This window comes from Protomyctophum parallelum (genome assembly GCF_964188405.1).
Source record: "Protomyctophum parallelum genome assembly, chromosome: 11".
NCBI lineage: Eukaryota > Metazoa > Chordata > Actinopteri > Myctophiformes > Myctophidae > Protomyctophum > Protomyctophum parallelum.
Genome location: NC_139707.1, coordinates 2016623 through 2042009, shown reverse-complemented (window position 1 = coordinate 2042009; position 25387 = coordinate 2016623). Strand labels below are relative to the sequence as shown.

The 25387-nt window shown below is 43.2% G+C and overlaps 1 protein-coding gene across 1 annotated transcript in view; it reads left to right on the top strand.

Moving 5' to 3' along the window:
• The first annotated feature begins 3291 nt into the window (after positions 1–3291).
• slc39a10 (solute carrier family 39 member 10) overlaps positions 3292–25387 on the top strand; it is an 83452-nt gene continuing 61356 nt past the window's right edge. The window contains exons 1-2 of the mRNA XM_083776048.1: positions 3292–3350; positions 12041–12213. Of these exons, the coding sequence (XP_083632174.1) occupies positions 12194–12213 (20 nt within the window). The 5' untranslated portion in view covers positions 3292–3350; positions 12041–12193. The remainder of the gene's footprint in view (positions 3351–12040; positions 12214–25387) is intronic.

The window sequence follows — 25387 nt, the reverse complement described above, 5'->3', positions numbered from 1 at the left end:
GATGTTTTTGGGCTACACCAAAACAAACAGTCACCGTGAAAACAAAAACAAAACAGGGCTAACGGGAAGAGGATCAGGACAGTGTGTTTCTGTAAACACCACCACACCTCTTCAGTGGCCGTGGAAATAATAAAATAATTTAGTGTTTTATGTAGACATAGCACTATATATAATGTAGTCATATAGCTTCACTAGACAGATATTAGGTTCTTATTAGCTTGCTTATGATTCTTGATGACTATTTCTATGTATTTGAAGTATTACCTTGTATTGTTCCTGATCCTGCTTGTCGCTCTAGATTAAGAGCGTCTACTATAAATGCCTAAATTGTAAATTGTGGCTCATAGCTGGTAGGCTATATAGGCCTACAGAGACTGTGAGAGACATGCTGGGTAAAAAACAATGTAGGCTACTATTAATATATGCTGTTGTTATGTTGTACAGCGCAAGGTTATACCTTATTAAGCCAAGATGTTGTTGTCAGACTCTGACCTTTTCTAACCTTCAAAATGAATAATAATAATAATAATAATAATAAAACTTTATTTGTATAGCACCTTTCATGACATGAAATGCAGCTCAAAGTGCTTTACAGAACAATGGAGAATAAAAGAAAAGCAAGGCAATGACATTAAAAAACAAGCAATAATGCAGTACAGTGAGGACATGACAAATAAAAAATATAAGATCAATTAAAGGCAATGTTGTAGAAGTGGGTCTTGAGCTGAGCTTTAAAAATGTCTCCAGAGGCTGCCTGACGAAGGTACAGTGGGAGCTTGTTCCATGCCGACGGCCCGTAGAAGCAAAAAGCTGCTTCCCCGTATTTTTTAGAATACAATTCTTTGAGACACACATAGGGGTGTTCATGGTTCAGGGACTCTGCACCATTGGAATTGCATTACGGGACCTATACACACACACTTTAAAGCGCAAATAACATGCATTTTAAAACTGCTTTTAATATTTAATAATCATATTGTCTATGTCCATCAAAGTTATTTCCAATGGTTTGAGCCTCAATCACCACTCTGATATAACCAGGCCTTGTCATTTCTTTCTGGACTTTGAAAACAGTTTTAGCTGCAATACCTGCAATGTCCTGAGGTGGTGGGGGTGCTGATATGCAGATTATTTAATATTTGAGTCATTATAATACTCATGCTAGATAAAACCAGGCTTGTTTCCATTACATGCCAACTTGGGAAATCAACAATGGTGGACATTGTAAACAAAGTGGAAATGCAAATTTGCAACTGAAGACTGAAGAAAAGGAGGAATTATACAAAGTAGGGTGACATTGATGACATCACGATGAGGCCAAAATCAGCCGAGCTGTTTCTGAGAGCAATTTCCATTAAAACACCCATTATGACATGAAGGCCTGATTGTTCAAAATTGGTTATTTGTGGGGATAGAAAACACATATGGGAGCCCCAAAAACACAAAATAAAGTTTAATTTTATGTTATAGGTCCTTTAAAATGTATATATAGTGTAGGTTATAGTAGTATAGTCTTGGGAACTGCAAAAACAGCAGCAACAAAGTGACTTTTTCCTTGTTCCCCATGCAGCCACGGAAAGGAGCAACTCTCACATACGGGTATTTATTTTGGGGTGCCAGCTTTTATTTATAGCCTACCGAGCTAACGCGCTTCATGGCGCAAGCCCTTCAAAGTAGTCAGCTGACATTTAAAAACGGAAAAGTCAATAAAACAACAAAAACTAGGACTTTTCACCACAAAAAAAATACTTTTGAATACTGCACCGGTTCATTGGTTTTAACCGACTCTTTAGTCCTATTTTAACCCATTCTGACCTGAGATCAGATTCATACGAGGTTTCCACTGGACACACACTGGTCTGATGAACCCATTCTGACCTGAGATCAGATTCATACGAGGTTTCCGCCGGACAAACACTGGGTCTGATTAACCCATTCTGACCTGAGATCAGATTTGAAAAATGTCAGTCGTTCTTCGATTTTTCAAAAATAGCAGACCTACAAGCTCGTATCGCGCCACTCGGTGGCGCGATATGAGCTTGTAGATCTGCTATTTTTCAATAGCTAAAGCATAACATGATGCTGACACCAAAATGGGTGCCCGGTCAGAATGGGTTAAAATGGCGCAGACCAGAGGCCACGTCTTGAATGAAATGTCACGCGTGAGCGTGACATTTGTATATAGGCAACAATAATTCATAATGTTTTGTCTAAGCATATGACCATCCCACTTCTGACAAAAAAAACATTTAACCTGTACATTTTAAGTTTTTTGTTAATATCTTCACGTCATGATTATGAATTGAATACCCACCAGGACCTGAATGGAAACAAGACCGCAAGGACCTTTCCCGATGATTGGACGTCGTGTGGACGTGTGTTAAATTGTCGTACGTCTCTGTTCTGATGAATTGAAAAAGGTGGACCATAATGCTTTATCATTGTGTTGTCCACAGTAAGTAAGTTGTGCTTTCATGTGAAACGTACCCATTCTGCAAACTTCAATTAATCAATCAATCAATATGTTTGACTTGTTTGACCGTACTCTGTAGTCTGTACTGTTTACATCTCTGCCAAAAAAGTATTCAATCAATCGAAACATGAAAATAGCCGATTTGCAAGCTCACAACAAGTACGTTTGTAGATCAATGCAATTGAAGTAAGTAAGTAAGTAAGTAAGTGTGTGTGTGTGTGTGTGTGTGTGTGTGTGTGTGTGTGTGTGTGTGTGTGTGTGTGTGTGTGTGTGTGTGTGTGTGTGTGTGTGTGTGTGTGACTGCAGGCAGGACTGTATAAACGGTTGCCTCGACAACCAAAACTAGCCAATCACAGCGCGTCCCACAACCGTCCCTCCGGGCTATGGTCTATGGTTGGTGGTGCTGCCTGTCAGGCGGTCGCGTGTGTGTGTGTGTGTGTGTGTGTGTGTGTGTGTGTGTGTGTGTGTGTGTGTGTGTGTGTGTGTGTGTGTGTGTGTGTGTGTGTGTGTGTGTGTGTGTGTACGCCGGTGCGCCCCCCCCTCCCCTCCCCTCCCCTCCCCACCACGCGTTCGTTGCCCCGACAACAACAACCCAAGGATCAGCCAATCATGGCGGACGACGCACGCCGTTCTCTCCTCTCCGGGCTATGGGACGTGGTGGTGGGCGCTCTCTCGTGTGTGTGTGTGTGTGTGTGTGTGTGTGTGTGTGTGTGTGTGTGTGTGTGTGTGCTGTGCGTCACAGTGCGCGTCAGTGATAGCACCGTGAGTGTGTACTGTAGAGAGCGACGGGCCGGGTGGAAAGGAGAGGAGAGGACATCTTTTTTTTGGTACCGAGCGGAGAGGAGAGAGAGGGAGATGCACACGGCACTGTGGTGAGGTAACTATATAAAACACCACCATTTGTTTTCATTCACTCCGTTTCACAACAACATGACGGAGCCGCCATGGAGCTTATATATACTGCCCTGCTATAACCTTATCTTTATGTTTAATATATAACAACAGCAACAACACAACGTGTTATCGGGTTTATTATATATGCAGTCATTTATCCACGTTTCTCTACGCCGGGGTTTTAAAACAAGGATGTGTGCTAGCTTAATTTCCTGTGAATCTCACACACACACACACACACACACACACACACACCGGTGGAGTGTCTGTCTGTCTAGTGGCTACTTTAGCCTAGCTTGTTTTGTTTTTGTGTTGTTGATGTTTGTGACCTGTTTGAGCTTTGTGTTTGATTGAAACCGACCCGACCGACACCATGATCCAATCCAAGGCGAAGCTATCTTCATGATTAAAAAGGGATGTGTGTGTGTGTGTGTGTGTGTGTGTGTGTGTGTGTGTGTGCCTCGTGGTTATAGGTTGTTATCCTCTTTATTGTCTCAGCTCAAACGTAACGCCGTGGTGGACTTATTGTTGTTCTGTTCACCACCAGACCAGACATTTAAACGTTTAAAACTGACTGATTTCACTTGATCGTTGTTTTTAGGACGCTGCAGTTTAAGGGGCGTTCTCCCCCCCCCACCCCAAGCCCCCCTGTGTGACTGCATGGGGAGGTGGGAAGCTAGCTAACGTTAGCATTGCTACTATACTAGCCTGCTGGCTGCTGTTTGATTATGCGCACCACGTGTATGATTCAGCAAAGCCAGCATAAATCACTGTAGTCTAGTCTGTCTGGGCCCTGGGGGGACACAGTGGACTGGGCACAGTGTCTGGGCCCTGGGGGGACACAGTGGACTGGACAGACAGACCCAGCCAAGTAGGAGCTGGCCTGGCTTGTTGCTTGCAGTGGTGGTGGGCTTTAGGAAGATTTCCCCCCCGGCCTGGCCCCAGGAGGTCTGTACTTGACCCCTACCTCCTCCCTCTATCCCGGTCCCCAGTTGTTTTCAACCAGTGGTCCTTAGTAGCCCTCCAAGCAGAGCCCAATGGTACTGAAGTTTCTGACATTTTTGACGACACAGACCATTGGGTCCTGTAATGTTGCAGCAGTATCCTGCCACCTGGTACGCGGACATAATAAAACATAAACACCGTGTTTACGGCCTGTCTGCGCTCTTTGACGACTTTTTTTTCGTGTGAGGGCTTCTGAATCTGTGAACTATAAGTACCTATACATGCCGCTGCGAATATCTCCTGTGGCGCGAAGAAATAAAGCGACCAAATCGGTCAAACAAAGATTAAAAATACTTAACGGCTTCCGCGCCACAGGAGATATTCGCAGCGATTTGTATAGTATAGGTACTTATAGTTCACGATTTCAGAAGCCCTCAAAGGAAAACAGGCCGTCAAACGGCGCAGATACGATGTTAGCGAGCATATTTATGGCCACGTTCCAAAATTCCCATACGAAAATATAGTTATGAACAGGGACCCTACAATAAAGCGACATCAAAATGTCAGAAAAGCTTTATGGAGGGTTCCGAGAGGGGCTAGGTCCTTAGTTGAGGGGGTTCCTGCCTTCCAGGTGGTCTCCAGCTAAATGATGGCAAGTTTATTATGACCCATTTCGGAAATTCGGACTGAGGCCCGAATCTGAAAATGCCTTTGAAATCCTGTCCTGAATTTACGCCTTCTAAATCCTATCCTAAGTTTTCTGAAAACGTCATAAAAGACAAATGTATGTTGATATAAACTGTAGCTATAGCAAACGACTACCTGGGGTTGCCGTACTGAGAGGTAAAGTTGCAAAAAGGGGTTCCTGTCCATAATGGGTTGTTAAGCATTCTGACCTGAGATCAGATTCATACGAGGTTTCCGCCGGACACACACTGGTCTGATGAACCCATTCTGACCTGAGATCAGATTCTAAAAATGTCAGTCGCTCTTCGATTTTTCAAAAATAGCAGACCTACAAGCTCGTATCGCGCCACTCGGTGGCGCGATATGAGCTTGTAGATCTGCTATTTTTCAATAGCTAAAGCATAACATGATGCTGACACCAAAATGGGTGCCCGCCCAGAATGGGCTGTTAAACATCTGCATTACTTAATTTACAAGAAGACTACACAGTTAGAACATGTAGATGGAAGATAAGCACAATGTTTATCTTGCCTCTGACACTAAGGTCTCAGAGGCAAGTACAGGTGACGAATGTTATGCCCAAAAGTAAATCGCCCATTACAAACTGATAGGTAAACGTAACCCAGACCAGGATCACTCTGGCCACGTTCAGGTGTTTTAGACAGACAGACAGATCGCTCGTGTTGTATTTATAGACTGTTGTGTCCCTCTCAAACGAGCACTTGCCCCGAAGTTTTATTTGCCTGCCAGGGGCAGGTGGTGCCAGGTGGGCAACCCTCATTGTCAACGCTTGATAGGGATGCTAGGGTTCTAGCCCTGGAACATGACTCTCGTATTCATACGAGAGTCATGACGCAACTTCACCCTGGTTTTTGCGAACGCTACATTTACAAATAATTAAAATATATAAACATTCGCATTTCAAATATAAAGTACTCACAAAGTGTCCCACGGGTGTTAGTTAGTAGCAGCGCCAGCGATTAGAATTTCTGCATCCTGCGTTGTTTAATAAAAAGCATTTTTATCCGAGGTGTTATTTTGCCATTGGCTTTCAACTACGCGCCCCTATCGGTCGGGAGGAGGGTGGCACTCGGTGTGTTCGATATAGGTACGCTGACCGCCCTGCCAATACAGACTAATAGGCGAGTGCGCTCCCGGTGTGCAACTGTGGATTTCCCAAACGAACCCCGTTTGAAAAAAGTAGCCGGGGAGCTCGGACAAAAATGCTTTTTATTAAACAACACGGGACGCAGCAATTCTAATCGCTGGCGCTGCTACTAACTAACACCCGTGGGACACTTTGTGAGTACTTTATATTTGAAATCTGAATGTTTATATATACGGAAATCTTGTAAATGCAGCGAGCGCAAAAAACAGGGCAAAGTTACTGCATGACTGTCATGATAATCATCATGGCAGTCATGTTCCAGGGCTACTAGGGTTCATGATGGGGTTAGCCACTTTTATCCCGGGGTCCCAAAATGTGCCTTGTGAGCTTATTCTGGCCATTTTCAAATGGCTGAAAGTACAACATGGGGCTTAATACCAAATGGGTCTTTGAGTGTACAAAATGGAACATTCATTTGTACACTCGGAGAGAGTTGCACTCTATCTCTCAGGGTTAAATGAAATAGTTTCTGAGCTTATTTTTCTTTCGCCCTGCCCAGGGAGCTCGATGAAAGCTCCCTCGCTGCGTTTACAGTGGCATATCAACATCATATTCCAAAACACGCTCGTTTTTTTGTGCAGTTTGTCGTCACATCAAACAAAATAATTCTCCATCTGCATAGATTTTATGCAGTTGAGTTGTTTGCTTTATTTAGTCACTGAAGTGTCAACATTTCCTCAATCATTACTGACCACATTAGCTTTTTTTTGATTGATTGATTGAAATATTTATTAACAGTTTGTAGAATTTACAGTACATTTTAAGCACAAACTAACTCAATACAAAGACTGTGAGTGGACGACCCAATTAAGCATTACACTTGTTTACAACAGGGTCCACATTGTTCAATTCATCAAAACATTTAGAGACATACAAACATTTAGAGACATACAAATAGACATTTCAATGTAGCTAAAGAACAGAACAGGAATTCATCATATAGGAAGCAAAAAAGGGAAAAGATACATTATACAGTGAGGGGAAATGGGGGGGGGGGGGGGGGATTAGGATTTTACAGAGGCCAGTTTCGAATTGCAGCCGTCCGTAGGTGCCATTTGAGAGCGGTTTTGAAGGAGTCAAGGGATTCACATGTTACACTATACATGTTCTGTGTGTGTGTGTGCGTGCGTAGCTTGAGTGTAGATATACAGCTACACTCAAGCAACCAGATATATCTGGTTGCTTGTACTATGTAACGTCTAGTGACTGCATGTGTAGTAGAAGAATACTTCTTAAAATAAAATAAAATGGCTCATTTGCGACACTGGCCAGGTCGTTGGACTAATCTGCAGAGTGTTGCCCTGGGCCAACACCTGGCCTACAGGGTACTAATCCATGGAGCCAGGTGTAGCTAATCAGTTATGGTACACCTCAGTAATGGCCGCGCCCAGTGCACCACCCCTCTGTGGATTCATCTATAACTAATCAGTTCTGGTACACCTCAGTAATGGCCGCGCCCAGTGCACCACCCCTCTGTGGATTCATCTATAACTAATCAGTTATGGTACACCTCAGTAATGGCCGCGCCCAGTGCACCACCCCTCTGTGGATTCATCTATAACTAATCAGTTCTGGTACACCTCAGTAATGGCCGCGCCCAGTGCACCACCCCTCTGTGGATTCATCTATAACTAATCAGTTATGGTACACCTCAGTAATGGCCGCGCCCAGTGCACCACCCCTCTGTGGATTCATCTATAACTAATCAGTTATGGTACACCTCAGTAATGGCCGCGCCCAGTGCACCCCTCTGTGGATTCATCTATAACGGGGCATAAACTACAACTACAGGTTGGCCGGAAAATTTACTTAAGCAATTAAAGGAGAATTCCATGCTAGAATGCTTTCTTATCTTTCTGACCTTTCTTTGTAGTTGTTACGTCCCCATCAAAGAGGTCCAGGTGTTTTTTTGTGCAAAAACTCCTTATTGGCTATTTCCCCTACCATAAGCCCTCAATGAATTGCATTGAATTGAATGGGAATTGAATGGGGCTATGGGGTGTTGTGCTAGTTCGCTTATTTCCATCGAAAGAAGTAGTAAAGTGTGCCGCTTGGGATATTATTTACATTATGAAGAGAGGATATATACAAAGAAATTATAATTTTGAGCGATGGAAATAAGCAAATTAGCACAACACCCCATAGCCCCATTCAATTCCCATTCCATTCAATGCATTCATTTAGGGCATATGGTAGGGGAAATAGCCAATAAGGAGCTTTTGCACAAATTAACACCTGGACCTCTTTGGTTGGGGACGTAACGACTACAAAAAAAAGGTAAGAAAGCCTTTTAGTATGGAATTCTCCTTTAAGCTTTGCCTCATACATTTGTAACATTAGTACACCTCCCACAGGATGCCAGCCTCTCACACACACACACACACACACACACACACACACACACACACACACACACACACACACAGGACATGGGCTAGTGTAACTATCCAGTATCCTGAGTACAGGTCTTTCAACATCCTGACTAACTATAATAATAATAGTAACGAGTTAGTCATTAGTTCATGAAACATGTCATTCAAACTGATCTATTAAAAGAGCCTCATCTGCTCCAGCATGGGCTCGTTTATACCTGTTTCTGTGAGAGTTGAGTCGGAGAAACCTTTAAATTATTGACAATCACAAACATATTTGTAGCACTAAAAATGCTTATATATATACATTCATTTTTTTGAATTAAAGTGAAAGATTAAGTAATTCACATAAGACGAGAGAGAATTCTGTTTCTTTGGCAATTAATATTGTTAATGGTTTCCACTTTTTTACACATCATCTGGCCTCTTGTCTGTCTTGTTTGAATCCGTGATGAAAAGTTGGACGTGAAATGATTTAACTGACGAGATAATCTTGCCAAATGCTGCCGCCTACTAAGGTTTGGCGCGGCACCAGCTGAGCTGGTTCATGCTGGGTTATATGGCTCTTATTTATTTATTTACTTTAATCCGCTCAGTCAGGTAGTGGTACTGATGGTCCCCCTAATGAATGCTCTTTTGGTATGAGCTGCTTGACAGACAGCTGAGCTTGGTATTAAACTTTCCTTAATGATTATATCTGGTTTCAGTATTTATTTTCTCTATTATTAAGGTTATTATAACCTTAATAATAGAGAAAATACATCATGAATACTGAAACCAGATACAATCATTAAGGATTATTGTAGCGGTCAATGTGTATTGGGGTTGGGGGAGGGGCGGAGGTCCCCAGCCAAAATTGTTGAGAACTCTTGCCTTAAAGCTGGTGGTTAATTTCCCCTCGCCAAATTCACTTATAATTAAAATACATTGATATTAAAGGAATAGTATGTAACTTTGCCCTGTGTTTATGTAACACAATAATAAATACATTTTTCCTGGCCTCTATACCAGCAGTTAGTTAACAGCCACTGGAGTAGGGTAAGGGTGGTGGTGTTTACCAAAAAAATGAGGAACCTTTTCCACAATGGGATTGTTGTTGTCTTCAGATCTGGTTCTGGCTCATTCTCATGTTTGGAGGAGATGATGATGATGATGATGATGATGATGATGCTTGCGTTGTGTGTAGGTGTGGGTGTGGCATTTGAATTATTGCTTTTATTGTGTCACCTGGAAGTGAATCATAAAGTCACTGCTCAGAAAGAAGCAGAATAAGAATTGGGTTATTTGTATGTATTTGGCTTGGTGGTTTCTCACATAACACAGGATAGGACAGGAGTCACCGTAACACCATTGATCAGTTAATTGCCAGGCAATGCCACACATGTGAAGGGATGAGTCCCCCTTTTTTTATTTAACATTTTGATTCATTAACCCATTCTGACCTGAGATCAGATTCATACGAGTTTTCCACTGGACACACACTGGTCTGATTAACACAATCAGTGCTGGAAGTTCTTCAAAATAGGAGCTCTGGGGTGCCAGAGTTGTCTGGTCGCTTTTACTCTGAAACCCACGACCCGGAAACAATCCACTAAAAAAAAGTTTACTTTACAATTTGCTAGCTTACAATACACTCACAGCTGACCTGATTTAAACAGGCTAGCAGCTGTGCTTTTTATGTTATGAATCATTCGTGGGAGGTTTAATACAGTGATATCTTAGCAAGTGCAGTCTACTCTGCAGAACGTATTGATACTCAATGTAGGCTTTGCAAGATGATTGCTTTTAATCATCCAGTTCAAAATGGATAGAGAGTGATGAGGATTCTTCTCAGGGTTTGCTTTGAGCTTAGTTTGTTTTGCATTCAGGCCATTGTTGGCTTTCAAGGTGGAACGTCTGGAGGTCTAATTGGTGTTAAAGTGTTCCACCTAGTGAATAAACAAGATTGTACGAGTGTTAAAGGAGTAGTTCAGCCCCAAAACAATGTATTTTCTATCAATTACACACACACCCCATGAAGCCTTCCCGTTTTTGTCGCATTCCTAAGCCAATCATTTGGTCATTAGGACACACACACACACACACACACACACACACACACACACACACACACACCCTATGTCAACAAATCAATTAAGCATTTAATTGTCACAACAATTTTGAGCAAAATAGTGAAAATGGCAGATCAATTTGACACATTGTGAGCTTGCAGATCTGCCATTTTCGTAATAATAAAAACAATGTTCTTAAACCTAATTTAGCTATTTAAAAATAGCAGATCTACTAGCTCATTAAATTTCGATCTTAGCTTGCCTTGGCTTGAAACTTTTAGGCTATTTGAATGATTGAGTAAGATTTCTTTGGCCATGTCCAGGCTGCTGCATACTAGTATAGACTGATTCACAGAGGGGTGCCCTGGGCGCGGCCATTACTGAGGTGTAATCCATGGAGCAGGTGCTCCGTAGGCCAGGTGTAGCTAATCAGTGCTGCTGCACTCAATGGTACACCTCAGTAATGGCCGCACCCAGGAAACCCTCTGTGAATCGGTCTATAGAGGGTATGCGCATGACATCATCATACCCGTAAAGTTATACAGGAACGCCTACTGAGTGGCATAAAACTACTTTCCTTGAGATAGCCCATACATCCAAACAGAACGGTCCTATCTGATTGCATTAAACGACGTTAAACAACATTAAACTCAGTTGGCCATGTCACTTTGCCACTCGATTTCCCATTCACTTTATGCATGTGCATACGGCCTCTATAGCTGTATGATTGCAATGCATACCATGGATTTATAGCTTAAAGGACAACTTTAGTTTTTTTCAACCAAGGTTCATGTTGTAGGTTGTTGTTAGAGAAAGTAAAAGATGAGTCTAATTTTTTTTTCATTTGCTGCTTTCTTTCGTTTTAGGGATTTTAGCTCTTTTTGACAGGGGGGCGGGGGCATTCGAGCATGGGGCTAAATATGTATTTTTTTTACAACATTTTATGGTGATTTATTTTTTTATTATTTCCTATAGTCCTAATAAACCCCAGGAAATTATATCTGGCCACAGAAGATCACAGGATCTACTAAATGTGAAGGTAGCCTACTGGGGGAAGGCTTATACTGTGTGTATAGGCTCAATATGTCAGTTTGTCACATTCAGTAGATCCTGTGATCTTTTGTGGCCAGATGTAATTTCTTGGGGTTTATTAGGACTATAGTAAATAATAAAAAAATGAATCACCATAATATTTTGTAAAGAAATACATATTTAGCCCCATGCTCGAATGCCCCCGCCCCCTGTCAGAAACTGCTAAAATCCCCAAAACAAAAGAAAGCAGCAAATGAAAGAAAATGAACACTCACCTTTTAGTTTCTCTAATAACAACCTAAAACATGAACCTTGGTTGAAAAAAAACTAAAGTTGTCCTTTAAAGGTAGGTTATTGTGTGCAGAGCTGTTGTGCGTGCATATCTGAATGTATTCTGTGTTTTTGCTTACATCTCTAGCAGGCCCATACAACTCCATTGGACAGTAAGGCTTCAGAAGATTTAGACTGCAAGAGAAGTGCAACTGTGTGACTGACTGTGAGGGAGATTGCTACCATACATGACCCTCAGCAAACATCTCACAGATAAATACATATTAAAAGAAAAAAGAAGATGAAGGTACATCTACCCAAGTGAGTTTACACTTTACAGCACAACTAACTTCCCTCTTCCCACTTTTGGTTGTGTGATGTCATCTGAACTGTGTTTTGCCTTTAGCAGTGCTCATTAAAATGCTACTGTAAGCTAGTTTTGGCGCTATGTTTACAGAATTTCATAACTAACATGGCCCCAGGCTGTATGTTTAACAGTTCATGGAACGAATCGGCTTTGTTGCTTATTTTTGGATTACTGGTGGTTACTAGAATGCATATACACAGCAAATGCATGAGGTTCATGTCCTTGCTGGGAGTTGATATTATACCTGTAGTGTTTGTGACCAACCGTATAATCCCTTGATGCCAGGATTGGGTCTCAGCTGGTAGTTGAGGAGCAGAAGACTCACTTAACTTTGGCCTGAGCTGTTTTTGATTATTATACTTATTCTACACTCATGTTGTTGATCAACAACCGCTGTTGTTGTTTTCATCACTTTATATGATAAAGAGTAGTTCATTCTCAATAACCCTTATGAGTACAACATCTACTACCCCCCCCCCCCCCCCCAGTATTAAGACTGGGCCTCTGTCAGCATGTCGATGAACCTGGTCTGACTTTGGGGCTAAGTAAGCCTAGCGTGTTAGTGTGTGCAACTGTGCATTGAGTCTGGGTGTGCGTAAGACTTAAGCCTCCGTTGGTATTGTGCGTTGCCTCCAAAGGATCTTGCAGTCAAGCGGACAAATAGAGCTGACAGCCTGACAAGCGTAGAAAATCCCCCCCTTCAGATTAAGGATCTACCTCCAATCCTTCACCTTTCTTTTTGACTCCACTCCACCACACCATTTAAAAAAAAAGAAAGTGCCATATTTTCATCTTTTGCTTCTGTGTCTTGCCTGGATGTTGCTGCCCCAGTGAGTTTGCGTCTCATGACACTGCCTGGCTGCATTGTTCCCATTGTACAGTACGTGTCCCACTTACAGTGCGTGAAAAAATCTACAGGAACTTTGACCTCCGGCATCATCCTCAGCTCTTCTTTCCCATCGTTATTGACACTTTGGTAACCTTGTAGCTCTCAATATTTGTTGGTTCACTGGTTTTACTGTCTGTACAGTAAGAGTAGCCTCGGTCCCCAGGCTTACTTATCTGCGAAAAGAAAAGCCTGGTCACAACCTTAAGGCAGAGAAGCTATCGGCGGTTGTATCCTCCGGAACAGCCGTCAAATAAATGTATTTCCCCCGGATACGATATTTTCCAGACCAATCGCAACACTTGTTTCATTCGCTGGAGAATGTAAACTGATTTGTAAAGCATCAACGATTTCACTTCCGCTAAAATCCCGCAACTTCCGCTGATAGTCTTTTCAGCTTAGGTCTTGCCCAGGGTGATTCTGTAAGAGTATCTCTTGTAACATCAGCATGTTGTTGTTTCCTCATTTTCCTCATTCTATGATACACTCGTGTTCGTTCACCCGCTTCCATCCCTGACTTGGCAGCTGTTGCATAACCATGGTCTTAACCCCATGCCTGCTGCCTGTCCAGATGTCCTGAACCACTGCAGTGCAAACACTACATTGGCAGATATTAGCCTCCACCCCCCCACCCCCACCCCCTCTCAGTGGTACATAGCCGGTTCAGTGGTTAATTAACTCTGATCCTAGTAACAGCTCCTGCAGCTACACACACACACACACACACACACACACACACACACACACACACACACACATCCACCCCATACAACCAACATCCCGTTATGTGAGTCATTTGACTCAAGAACCTCCGACCTGTTCCCTATGTTATGTTAGCCCTTTCTGAGCAGGAGAAGTACCATAGATATTTACATTGCAGCCCTCCCATCCCAAGGCCTGACCTTCACAGGAGAGGGTAAGCAGCACCACTCACCTCGAGGTATTGTTTCGTTTGGTTCCCTATGTTAGCCCTTCTGAGCAGGAGAAGTACCGTAGAGATATTTACATTGCAGACCTCCCATCCCAAGTCCTGACCTTCACAGGAGGGGTAAGCAGCGCTCACCTCACCTCGAGGTATTGTTTCGTTTGGTAACCGCATGGCGTACTTTTAACGGCTGATAATTCTGTTTACTCCTCTGTAGGTGTAGCCTTGCGCACTTAACCCATTCTGACCTGAGATCAGATTCAAAAAATGTCAGTCGTTCTTCGATTTTTTTCAAAAATAGCAGACCTACAAGCTCGTATCGCGCCACTCGGTGGCGCGATATGAGCTTGTAGATCTGCTATTTTTAAATAGCTAAAGCATAACATGATGCTGACACCAAAATGGGTGCCCGGTCAGAATGGATTAACCTGTTTTTTCTGCTACGATTAACTGGCTCCCAGCAAGGCTCTAGCATCAGCTCTGCACCATGTATCCTTTATCCTACCCCTGGCAATCTCACGCTCATTCTGTGCTGTCTTTTTGCTGCTGAGAGAACAATGAGAATAAGTCTTTCAAACCAATTCATCTTTCACAGAGGATCTTTTTCCGAGGGCCCGGTCGGTGTTGATTCGTGGAACGATGATGACACACAAGTCTTGACCTTCATGTGGCACATTGCTGGCGTGCTGCTGTGGTGTGAATGTTTATCAGACTGTACACTAAGGTGTGCAGTAGGAGGCTGTGGCCTGCTGTGGTGTGAATGTTTATTAGACTGTACACTAAGGTGTACAGTGAGGAGGCTGTGGCCTGCTGTGGTGTGAATGTTTATTAGACTGTACACTAAGGTGTACAGTAAGGAGGCTGTGGCCTGCTGTGGTGTGAATGTTTATTAGACTGTACACTAAGGTGTACAGTAAGGAGGCGGTGTGGCCTGCTGTGGTGTGAATGTTTATTAGACTGTACACTAAGGTGTACAGTAGGAGGCTGTGGCCTGCTGTGGTGTGAATGTTTATTAGACTGTACACTAAGGCGTACAGTAAGGAGGCTGTGGCCTGCTGTGGTGTGAATGTTTATCAGACTGTACACTAAGGTGTACAGTAAGGAGGCTGTGGCCTGCTGTGGTGTGAATGTTTATTAGACTGTAAGGTGTACAGTAAGGAGGCTGTGGCCTGCTGTGGTGTGAATGTTTATCAGACTGTACACTAAGGTGTACAGTAGGAGGCTGTGGCCTGCTGCGGTGTGAATGTTTATCAGACTGTACACTAAGGTGTACAGTGAGGAGGCTGTGGCCTGCTGTGGTGTGAATGTTTATCAGACTGTACACTAAGGTGTACAGTAGGAGGCTGTGGCCTGCTGTGGTGTGAATGTTTATCAGACTGTACACTAAGGTGTACAGTAGGAGGCTGTGGCCTGCTGTGGTGTGAATGTTTATCAGACTGTACACTAAGGTGTACAGTAGGAGGCTGTGGCCTGCTGTGGTGTGAATGTTTATTAGACTGTACACTAAGGTGTACAGTAAGGAGGCTGTGGCCTGCTGTGGTGTGAATGTTTATTAGACTGTAAGGTGTACAGTAGGAGGCTGTGGCCTGCTGTGGTGTGAATGTTTATCAGACTGTACACTAAGGTGTACAGTAAGGAGGCTGTGGTCTGCTGCGGTGTGAATGTTTATTAGACTGTACACTAAGGTGTACAGTAGGAGGCTGTGTGGCCTGCTGTGGTGTGAATGTTTATCAGACTGTACACTAAGGTGTACAGTAAGGAGGCTGTGGCCTGCTGTGGTGTGAATGTTTATTAGACTGTACACTAAGGTGTACAGTAAGGAGGCTGTGGCCTGCTGTGGTGTGAATGTTTATCAGACTGTACACTAAGGTGTACAGTAGGAGGCTGTGGCCTGCTGTGGTGTGAATGTTTATTAGACTGTACACTAAGGTGTACAGTGAGGAGGCTGTGGCCTGCTGTGGTGTGAATGTTTATCAGACTGTACACTAAGGTGTACAGTAAGGAGGCTGTGGCCTGCTGTGGTGTGAATGTTTATTAGACTGTACACTAAGGTGTACAGTAGGAGGCTGTGGCCTGCTGTGGTGTGAATGTTTATTAGACTGTACACTAAGGTGTACAGTAAGGAGGCTGTGGCCTGCTGTGGTGTGAATGTTTATTAGACTGTACACTAAGGTGTACAGTAAGGAGGCTGTGGCCTGCTGTGGTGTGAATGTTTATTAGACTGTACACTAAGGTGTACAGTGAGGAGGCTGTGGCCTGCTGTGGTGTGAATGTTTATCAGACTGTACACTAAGGTGTACAGTAGGAGGCTGTGGCCTGCTGTGGTGTGAATGTTTATTAGACTGTACACTAAGGTGTACAGTAAGGAGGCTGTGGCCTGCTGTGGTGTGAATGTTTATCAGACTGTACACTAAGGTGTACAGTAGGAGGCTGTGGCCTGCTGCGGTGTGAATGTTTATCAGACTGTACACTAAGGTGTACAGTAAGGAGGCTGTGTGGCCTGCTGTGGTGTGAATGTTTATCAGACTGTACACTAAGGTGTACAGTAGGAGGCTGTGGCCTGCTGTGGTGTGAATGTTTATTAGACTGTACACTAAGGTGTACAGTAGGAGGCTGTGGCCTGCTGTGGTGTGAATGTTTATCAGACTGTACACTAAGGTGTACAGTAAGGAGGCTGTGGCCTGCTGTGGTGTGAATGTTTATCAGACTGTACACTAAGGTGTACAGTAGGAGGCTGTGGCCTGCTGTGGTGTGAATGTTTATCAGACTGTACACTAAGGTGTACAGTAAGGAGGCTGTGGCCTGCTGTGGTGTGAATGTTTATCAGACTGTACACTAAGGTGTACAGTTAGGAGGCTGTGGCCTGCTGTGGTGTGAATGTTTATTAGACTGTACACTAAGCTGTACAGTAGGAGGCTGTGGCCTGCTGCGGTGTGAATGTTTATCAGACTGTACACTAAGGTGTGCAGTGAGGAGGCTGTGGCCTGCTGTGGTGTGAATGTTTATCAGACTGTACACTAAGGTGTACAGTAGGAGGCTGTGGCCTGCTGTGGTGTGAATGTTTATCAGACTGTACACTAAGGTGTACAGTAGGAGGCTGTGGCCTGCTGTGGTGTGAATGTTTATTAGACTGTACACTAAGGTGTACAGTAGGAGGCTGTGGCCTGCTGTGGTGTGAATGTTTATCAGACTGTACACTAAGGTGTACAGTAGGAGGCTGTGGCCTGCTGTGGTGTGAATGTTTATTAGACTGTACACTAAGGTGTACAGTAAGGAGGCTGTGGCCTGCTGTGGTGTGAATGTTTATCAGACTGTACACTAAGGTGTACAGTAGGAGGCTGTGGCCTGCTGTGGTGTGAATGTTTATCAGACTGTACACTAAGGTGTACAGTAAGGAGGCTGTGGCCTGCTGTGGTGTGAATGTTTATCAGACTGTACACTAAGGTGTACAGTAGGAGGCTGTGGCCTGCTGTGGTGTGAATGTTTATTAGACTGTACACTAAGGTGTACAGTAGGAGGCTGTGGCCTGCTGTGGTGTGAATGTTTATCAGACTGTACACTAAGGTGTACAGTAAGGAGGCTGTGTGGCCTGCTGTGGTGTGAATGTTTATCAGACTGTACACTAAGGTGTACAGTGAGGAGGCTGTGGTCTGCTGTGGTGTGAATGTTTATTAGACTGTACACTAAGGTGTACAGTAGGAGGCTGTGTGGCCTGCTGTGGTGTGAATGTTTATCAGACTGTACACTAAGGTGTGCAGTGAGGAGGCTGTGGTCTGCTGTGGTGTGAATGTTTATTAGACTGTACACTAAGGTGTACAGTGAGGAGGCTGTGGCCTGCTGTGGTGTGAATGTTTATTTAAGCAATATTACACGAGAGGGTGTTGTTTAACGTGATTATTGCCACGACAGGGATGCGGTCAGGAACGAGACGAAGTCGAGTTCCGCAAGCATCACTGAAGTGGCAATAATCACGTTAAACAACACCCTCGAGTGTAATATTGCAATTCTACAACAGTTACCCTTAAAACAAAGAAAATCGCTGAAAATATATATTTTTTTAATGACAGATGTAGTCACTACGACCACAAATGTCCAAAGAAACTAGCTAGCCTAGCCACCGAGTTTGCTAGCGCTCTGGGAAAACAGAGCGGCTGAATTCTTTGTTTTGATTATAGGTGGTGAACAGTAGTGGTTTGATCAACGGCTAGAAACCGTTTCAACCAATCAGATTGCTTCCTCTTAACGACCTGTTGTAGAATAGACTGTACACTAAGGTGTACAGTGAGGAGGCTGCTGTGGCCTGCTGATTATGACCTTTGCATGAACTTCTGTGTCTCCCTGTGGCCTGATAAGCCTTGTTGTTTAATTCTCCAGATTCCAGACAGAGGCAGGGTATTGTCTGAGAGACATGATGTCTGTTTACCACACAGAGTTGTTTTGATCGTTTTAACCTGTTTCTCAACTCTCACATGAGCGTGTTTGCTTATTAGACTTTCTATTCCCATTTATTTGTGGTGGAGAGAATGTGGTGGATGCAGCTTAAGAGTTAAATGTTCAGTTGTTGACGGGAATGGCTTGTTCTTGAAAGATGTTTTGTTTACTGAGCAGTTCTCACAACAACCTCCTTCTGAAGACAAGTTCATGTTTGATTCGTGCTATAAAAATGGTAATGCACTCACTGAAAGTGATATCCCGATTCATACTCCTGATCAAACTTTTATTTGAGGCACTAAAAAAACAGAATCCAACTTCTGGAGACTTTGGGGGTTGTGTTTGTTTGTAACTTGTTTGAGTATTCTTGGTTTATTAGAAACGTTGCAAACTAGATAAAGTTTTTGAAAAAATGTGCAATCATTTTGTTTTTAGCTGATCAACCAATGAGTCATTGGGTTCTTCTTTGCTTACCAGCTGAACTGTCTGCTGATAATGTGTACATTGGATATTAACCCATTCTGACCTGAGATCAGATTCTATAAAAATGTCAGTCGTTCTTGTCGATTTTTCAAAAATAGCAGACCTACAAGCTCGTATCGCGCCACTCGGTGGCGCGATATGAGCTTGTAGATCTGCTATTTTTCAATAGTTAAAGCATAACATGATGCTAACACCAAAATGGGTGCCCAGTCAGAATGGGTTAAAGCATGCAATCTGGCTAGCTGTTAACCCACTTCACGCCATTGCCATTAATCTACGTCGATTAAAGCCAATTAATCAATGCTATGCTTAACGCCATTGGCGTAGCGCTACGGCAATTGGGATTTTATAGTGCTTTCGATTCATCAAGTCATAATGCTACTCACGTTGGCGTCGGGTTGCTATAGCTAAGATCATCGTGGCCATAATCATACATTCTATCTGTTTCTTTCAATCACCTGTATCCTATGCCTTGTCCCAGATGGCATTGTTGGTCAAAACCAGGTTTATTCCACGATGTGATCCTTCTGCATCATGTTGAAGCAGCACCCGTGGTAAACATGGAATGATGCTGCATCGTCACACACCCCAACATAAGATCACAACATTTTTGGCTCTTCAAAATAAGAGCTGAACATGGAAAAATGCTGACGTGAATTATATCAGAATTTATCAATAAATGTCGAGGAGATCTACAGTCTACAGACTGTACACATCTTACCACACATCTTAATGCTTTCTCTTCAGCTGTGTTGTGATCGTGGTGCTTTCTTTGACTGTCTTCCACATCTATCTATATTTTGTTTTCTACTGCGCGGAACCATTGAGATGACCTGAAAACGATATGCATGCATGTCTACTTAGGCCTCTTTTAGACGGCGACCATCTCCATATAACACGTCAAAGTCCTGTTGCGTTCTCATTTTTTCTTACCCTTTACACGAGAACGCACACGTTATGATATAATGTGCTATTATACTATACTGTCGCTAGGTGGCGATAACGGGCTGCCAAATAGACAGGTCACCCACGTACAAGAAGACGCAATCGGCGCAACACTGCTCTGGGCGCGCCACGGGATGATATATATTTATTAAATAAACGCTGCTGCCGCGGCTGCCGTCTATCACAAGGCTTTTTATTTACATCATGGTTTTACATTCAACATCGCTGATGAGCATCACTTTGTAGGCGAGGAGGGAGGCTTGTTCAGGAACTCCATTATATCATAATGATATTGCTCTGCATTAGTGTAATAAACATATGCGCTGTGAGCCAACGTGAGCCATGATGTCATAAGTTTTGCGGATTCACCGTTTTGCCTGTTTATATGGAGACCATAGGAAACGGCGTTCTCAAAGATTTCCACTCTGGGAGGCGGTTTCACTTTGTTGCGTTTTCACCTCCTGAGAACACGGTTCTCGTCTAAATGACAGCAGCAAACGATACTTTATTTAGACGTTTTATATGAACACCATCCTCGTGTAAATAGCACCTTAGTTTCTTGTAGGAGGTTTGTATGAACAGTCCACCTGTGTCATCGCCTTCTGAAGCCTTGCCATGTTTCCAGATCGTAGTCCTTGATTCCCACAGCAGGGCATCTGCTGTGTGGGTGTGTCCAAGTGGCAGCTGACATCTTTCTGCACTTGGTTTCCTCATAGCTCTAGTAAGAACATGCATCCTGGGTCTCTGTGAATTAATCTGGCACAATTTTTTCTTTGGATTCCTGGCTATCTACTGTACAAAGTCCTTTTGGTCAATACTGAATCATGAAACAGTGGAAGCACAATTGATTTTGATATAATATACGCAACCACAAACTCAGAAACCACATTGCCTTTGTGAAGATTCATGGCATTTCAAGGGGCTGCATATCTTCTCTCTTTCTGAGAAACCACATTATATATTCAAACCACATTATTATGAGCAACTATTGCATTCCAAAGCTCAAAGCTGATTAACTATGAAACCTTGCGTTCTTAACCCACTAACCCACTTTCCACATCACTCTGACACGTCACTCTCCCCGTCAGCATCACTCACCCCAGACGAGCCCCCAGGTCTCCCCGTCAGCATCACTCACCCCAGACGAGCCCCCAGGTCATCGTGACATCACGTGACATCAGCCCCTGTCTTGAGTGTGGTGTCTTGAGTCCTGTGTCCTATAGAGCACCGAAGTCTGACGTCACTTTCAGTAGAGGGCGTCAGTCCCCAGGTTCATGTATTTGTTTAGTTGCATTGAAATCCCCATTGAGGCGATTTTAGATCGCCTCATATAACAACTGTGTTTGAAAAATAAACATGTCACCCCGGCCGCTTCACTCATATGGATATGAAGAATCAACTGACTGAGAGAAAACGATAATGTTACTGCTGCTGAATTAGTTAGATTTTCGCTAGAAGCAGACTGTATCATATATGAGTGACTGACTGTTGCAAACGATACAGAGACACCTCCCTGACAATAACGCCGAGACAGCTTGTTTATTTTTGGACCACAACGCTTATAGTAGACGATATTAAGATCAACCCCATGTTATTCTCCATAGAGAAATTACTTCCGCGAACCAGGGGAATCGAAGGGATGAGCGAGTTACGTCAGGACTTTAGAACCAGGGGAATCGAAGGGATGAGCGAGTTACGTCAGGACTTTAGAACCAGGGGAATGGAAGGGATGAGCGAGTTACGTCAGGACTTTAGAACCAGGGGAATGGAAGGGATGAGCGAGTTACGTCAGGACTTTAGAACCAGGGGAATGGAAGGGATGAGCGAGTTACGTCAGGACTTTAGAACCAGGGGAATGGAAGGGATGAGCGAGTTACGTCAGGACTTCGGTGCTCTATGTGCTGTGTCCTGTATCCTGTGTCTTGCTTGGTTACTGTAGGATTTCAGATGGTTGAAGATACCGTGTGCGTTGGTTGAAAGCCGAGAGGTTTATTTTATCCTATTTAGTCTGCTGTCAGAGTGATGTGTCATTATCCCCTTATAAGGAGATCCAGATACTGTCAGAGTGATGTGTCATTATCCCCATATAAGGAGATCCAGATACTGTCAGTGATGTCATTATCCCCCTATAAGGAGATCCAGATACTGTCAGTGATGTGTCGTTATTCCCACCTACAAAAATCACGGCACTCCATCTTTAACCCATTTTGTGGGGGGAACCCCTTTTGGTGTTAGCATTACGTTATTCTTTATCTATTGAAAAATAGCAGACCTACAAGCTCATAAGCTTGTAGGTCTGCTATTTTTGAAATATCGAAGAACGACAGGATAGGATGTAGAAGACATTTTTAGAATCCGATCTCAGGTCAAAATGGGTTAAACTGTAGTATAATTTACCCACAGAATTCCTTGGATCATTATGCAACACCCCAGATAGGACAGGACGGCGGGACGGGGCCTTTTGTGCCAGATTACATTTCCACCATTTCGCATTTTCTTCAAAAAAAAAACCCTTTTCCATTTCCAGAATGTGAGTCGTCTACTCTGTACACGTTGTGTCAGGAGTCATGGGACCAGGTCAGAATGTTCAGATTACATTCCAATTGTGGAGAGGAGACCTGCGCTCAAAGGAGTGCACTTTTCTACTTCTTTGTTTTTAGTTTGAACTAGGGCCGGGAGTAATTGCGATTAATTTAGATGAATTAACTACAGAAAAATTAATCGCGATTAACTACAGATAAATTAATCGCACCTTTTTTTTCACCGCGGAACGTTTCTCACTGGGCGCTTTTCTATAGTACTGAAAACTTGAAATAATAAAAAGTCACCCCATTTTGTGTTGCCTAGAACTGGAGGTCTGACAAAAAACAGTAACAATATGAAGTAAGTACAGCTTTGTGATGTCACTGAGATGTACTTGTTACTGGTACTAATTTTTTTTCAGACCTCAGGTGACTTTTTATTATTATTTCCACAACAGGTATATTAATGACAGTAAAATGTTGAAAATGAGTGGTATCCTGTAGTCACTATTCATTGATTCACTGGGATACCAAAAAACATTAAAAAAAAAGGTTTCTCGCTGTTCTCGGGTTGAATATTGATATGCGATTAAAATGTGATTAATCTAGATTAATTAATCGCAAAGCCTCTGATTAATTAGATTAATTTTTTTAATCAGTCCCAGCTCTAGTTTGAACGGAGATGTGTAAATTATTCTTCCAGTCGTGGACAAACTGGCCTGACCCTGGAAGGAGAAGGAAGGCCTTGGCATGGCCGTGTGAGGATCATATGAGGCAGTTTAAGGGTCTTAGTCAGCTTTCTCTCTCGTCTCATCCCATCCCGTCTGAAATGAGTGATAGAGAGCGAGAGGCTTCTGTAACTCGTGGGGTAACTTGTGGGGTTGTTTTGATCAGCTACTTTTTTTTAATTTTTTTTATGGAGGGACAGACAGTAGGCTGACAGGAAATGGGGAGAGAGATGAAGGGAAGACATCATGCAGTAAAGGCTGTCGGGATCGGGAGTCGAACCCGCGGCACACTGCCAGACTGGATTACCACCAGCCAAGGTGCCTGGACCACTGAGCCACGGCCCAGGCCTTGATCAACTACTTTTGGTGAAGAGATTTGGTGTAGTCAATATAGTGTAATGAGTAATTGAGTATATCAGTTTTAATTGGTTAGAAGATTAGACTACAAATGAATATGGTGCCTTGGAATGGGCGGCTGTGGCTCAGGAGGTAGAGCAGGTCGTCCAATGATCCATGGGTCGGCGGTTCGAATCCCGGCTCCTCCTGTCTACATGTCGAAGTGTCCTTGGGCAAAGACACTGAACCCCAAATTGCTCCCGATGTGCTGGTTGGTACCTTGCATGGCTTCCGCCGCAATCGGTGTATGAATGTGTGTATGAATGGGTGAATGTAATGCACAATCTATGTAAAGCGCCTTGGATAAAGGCGCTATATAAATGCACCATTTACCAATGTTTGAGAATTACTTCTGTGGAAGGCTGACATTCATACTATGACCTATGTTGTGTACTGCAGTATTCACATTTTTGTATGCCAAAGAAAATACATTTGGAACTAACCTTTTGCACATTGGCAGAAAAAACAAAACAAAACTTTGGGTGCATAATCATTAGAGTGCATTAGTAGTCCAACCTAATGTAACTGTAATCCTGTGTTACAAGAGTGTTGTTGTTAGATTAGATTCAGTAGAGAGAATGATTGAATCAAATAATAAATAGTTTATTAGAGTAGAGTACAGTCAAACACACAAAAGAGATGGCACAAGAGAAAGTCCTTGTGGTCTTGTTTCCATTTAGACCCAATGCAATCAATTCATAGACACGACAGGAAGAATAACAACAAAAAAATCATTATCATATCCGTAAAAAATAAAACACGGTATGTAAATGAGGGGGGGGGGGGGGGGTGATCACCTGTTTAAGAGAAGTGATCATTTCCTCTCCCCTGGGCCTGCTGAAAGGTGGATTGTCAGGCCTGTCTACAGTGCTGTATCCATATTTGATTTGATTTGAAAGTGGGTGGTCCCAGATGGTTGTTCTCGCTCTCTAGTGTGGCTGTAGTGTGGGCTAGACTATTTAGGGTCTATTAATAATTAGGGTATGATTGATTGATCATGTGTGTGAAAATGGTCTTGATGGATGTAATCATCTTGATTGGTCAGTGCAGCAGCCAGTGAATGAATAGCAGTTGATGAGCAGCTGAATAGCACATTCGGATGAGCGTAAACAAGACACTCCAACATGACTCGTAACTGATGACACCACCAATGGTCTGCAGACTCTAGTAGTGGTGGTAGATTTTCTATTCTTGTAAAACAAATGCAGCTTATATGAACTATGCACTGCTATAGCCATGCACTTAACTTGACAATACTTTCATGCTACTACTACTGTGCACTACTGCACTCTAGGTAACACCGAGGTTTAAGCTTATTGGTCATGTGCTGTTGATTCATGTTTTTAAAATGTGCCGTTCAACATGCCGTATGGATTCAGTCTAATTAGAACCACGTGATCCGTGTTCAACCGGAATGACCTCGGAGGTCCTTCCAGGTACTTAACAAATATTAGCTAGCGAAAGCCAGTTAATGATGTGGTATTATGTTTTAGGCTACATGCATGTGGTATTATGTTTTAGGCTACATGCATTAACTACTAAAGTAGTTACTTAAGTTGTTAAGTACTAAAAAGTTAATTAAGTACTGAAAGATCTTCTAATACAGGCCAGTTGTTTCCCCCATACCTCCATTTTGCTGTCTCGCGCGCGCGCACACACACACACACACACACACACACACACACACACACACACACACACACACACACACACACACACACACACACACACACACACACACACACACACACACACACACACACACACGTGCGCGCACATGTCTGTTAACCCATTCTGAACGGGAACCCATTT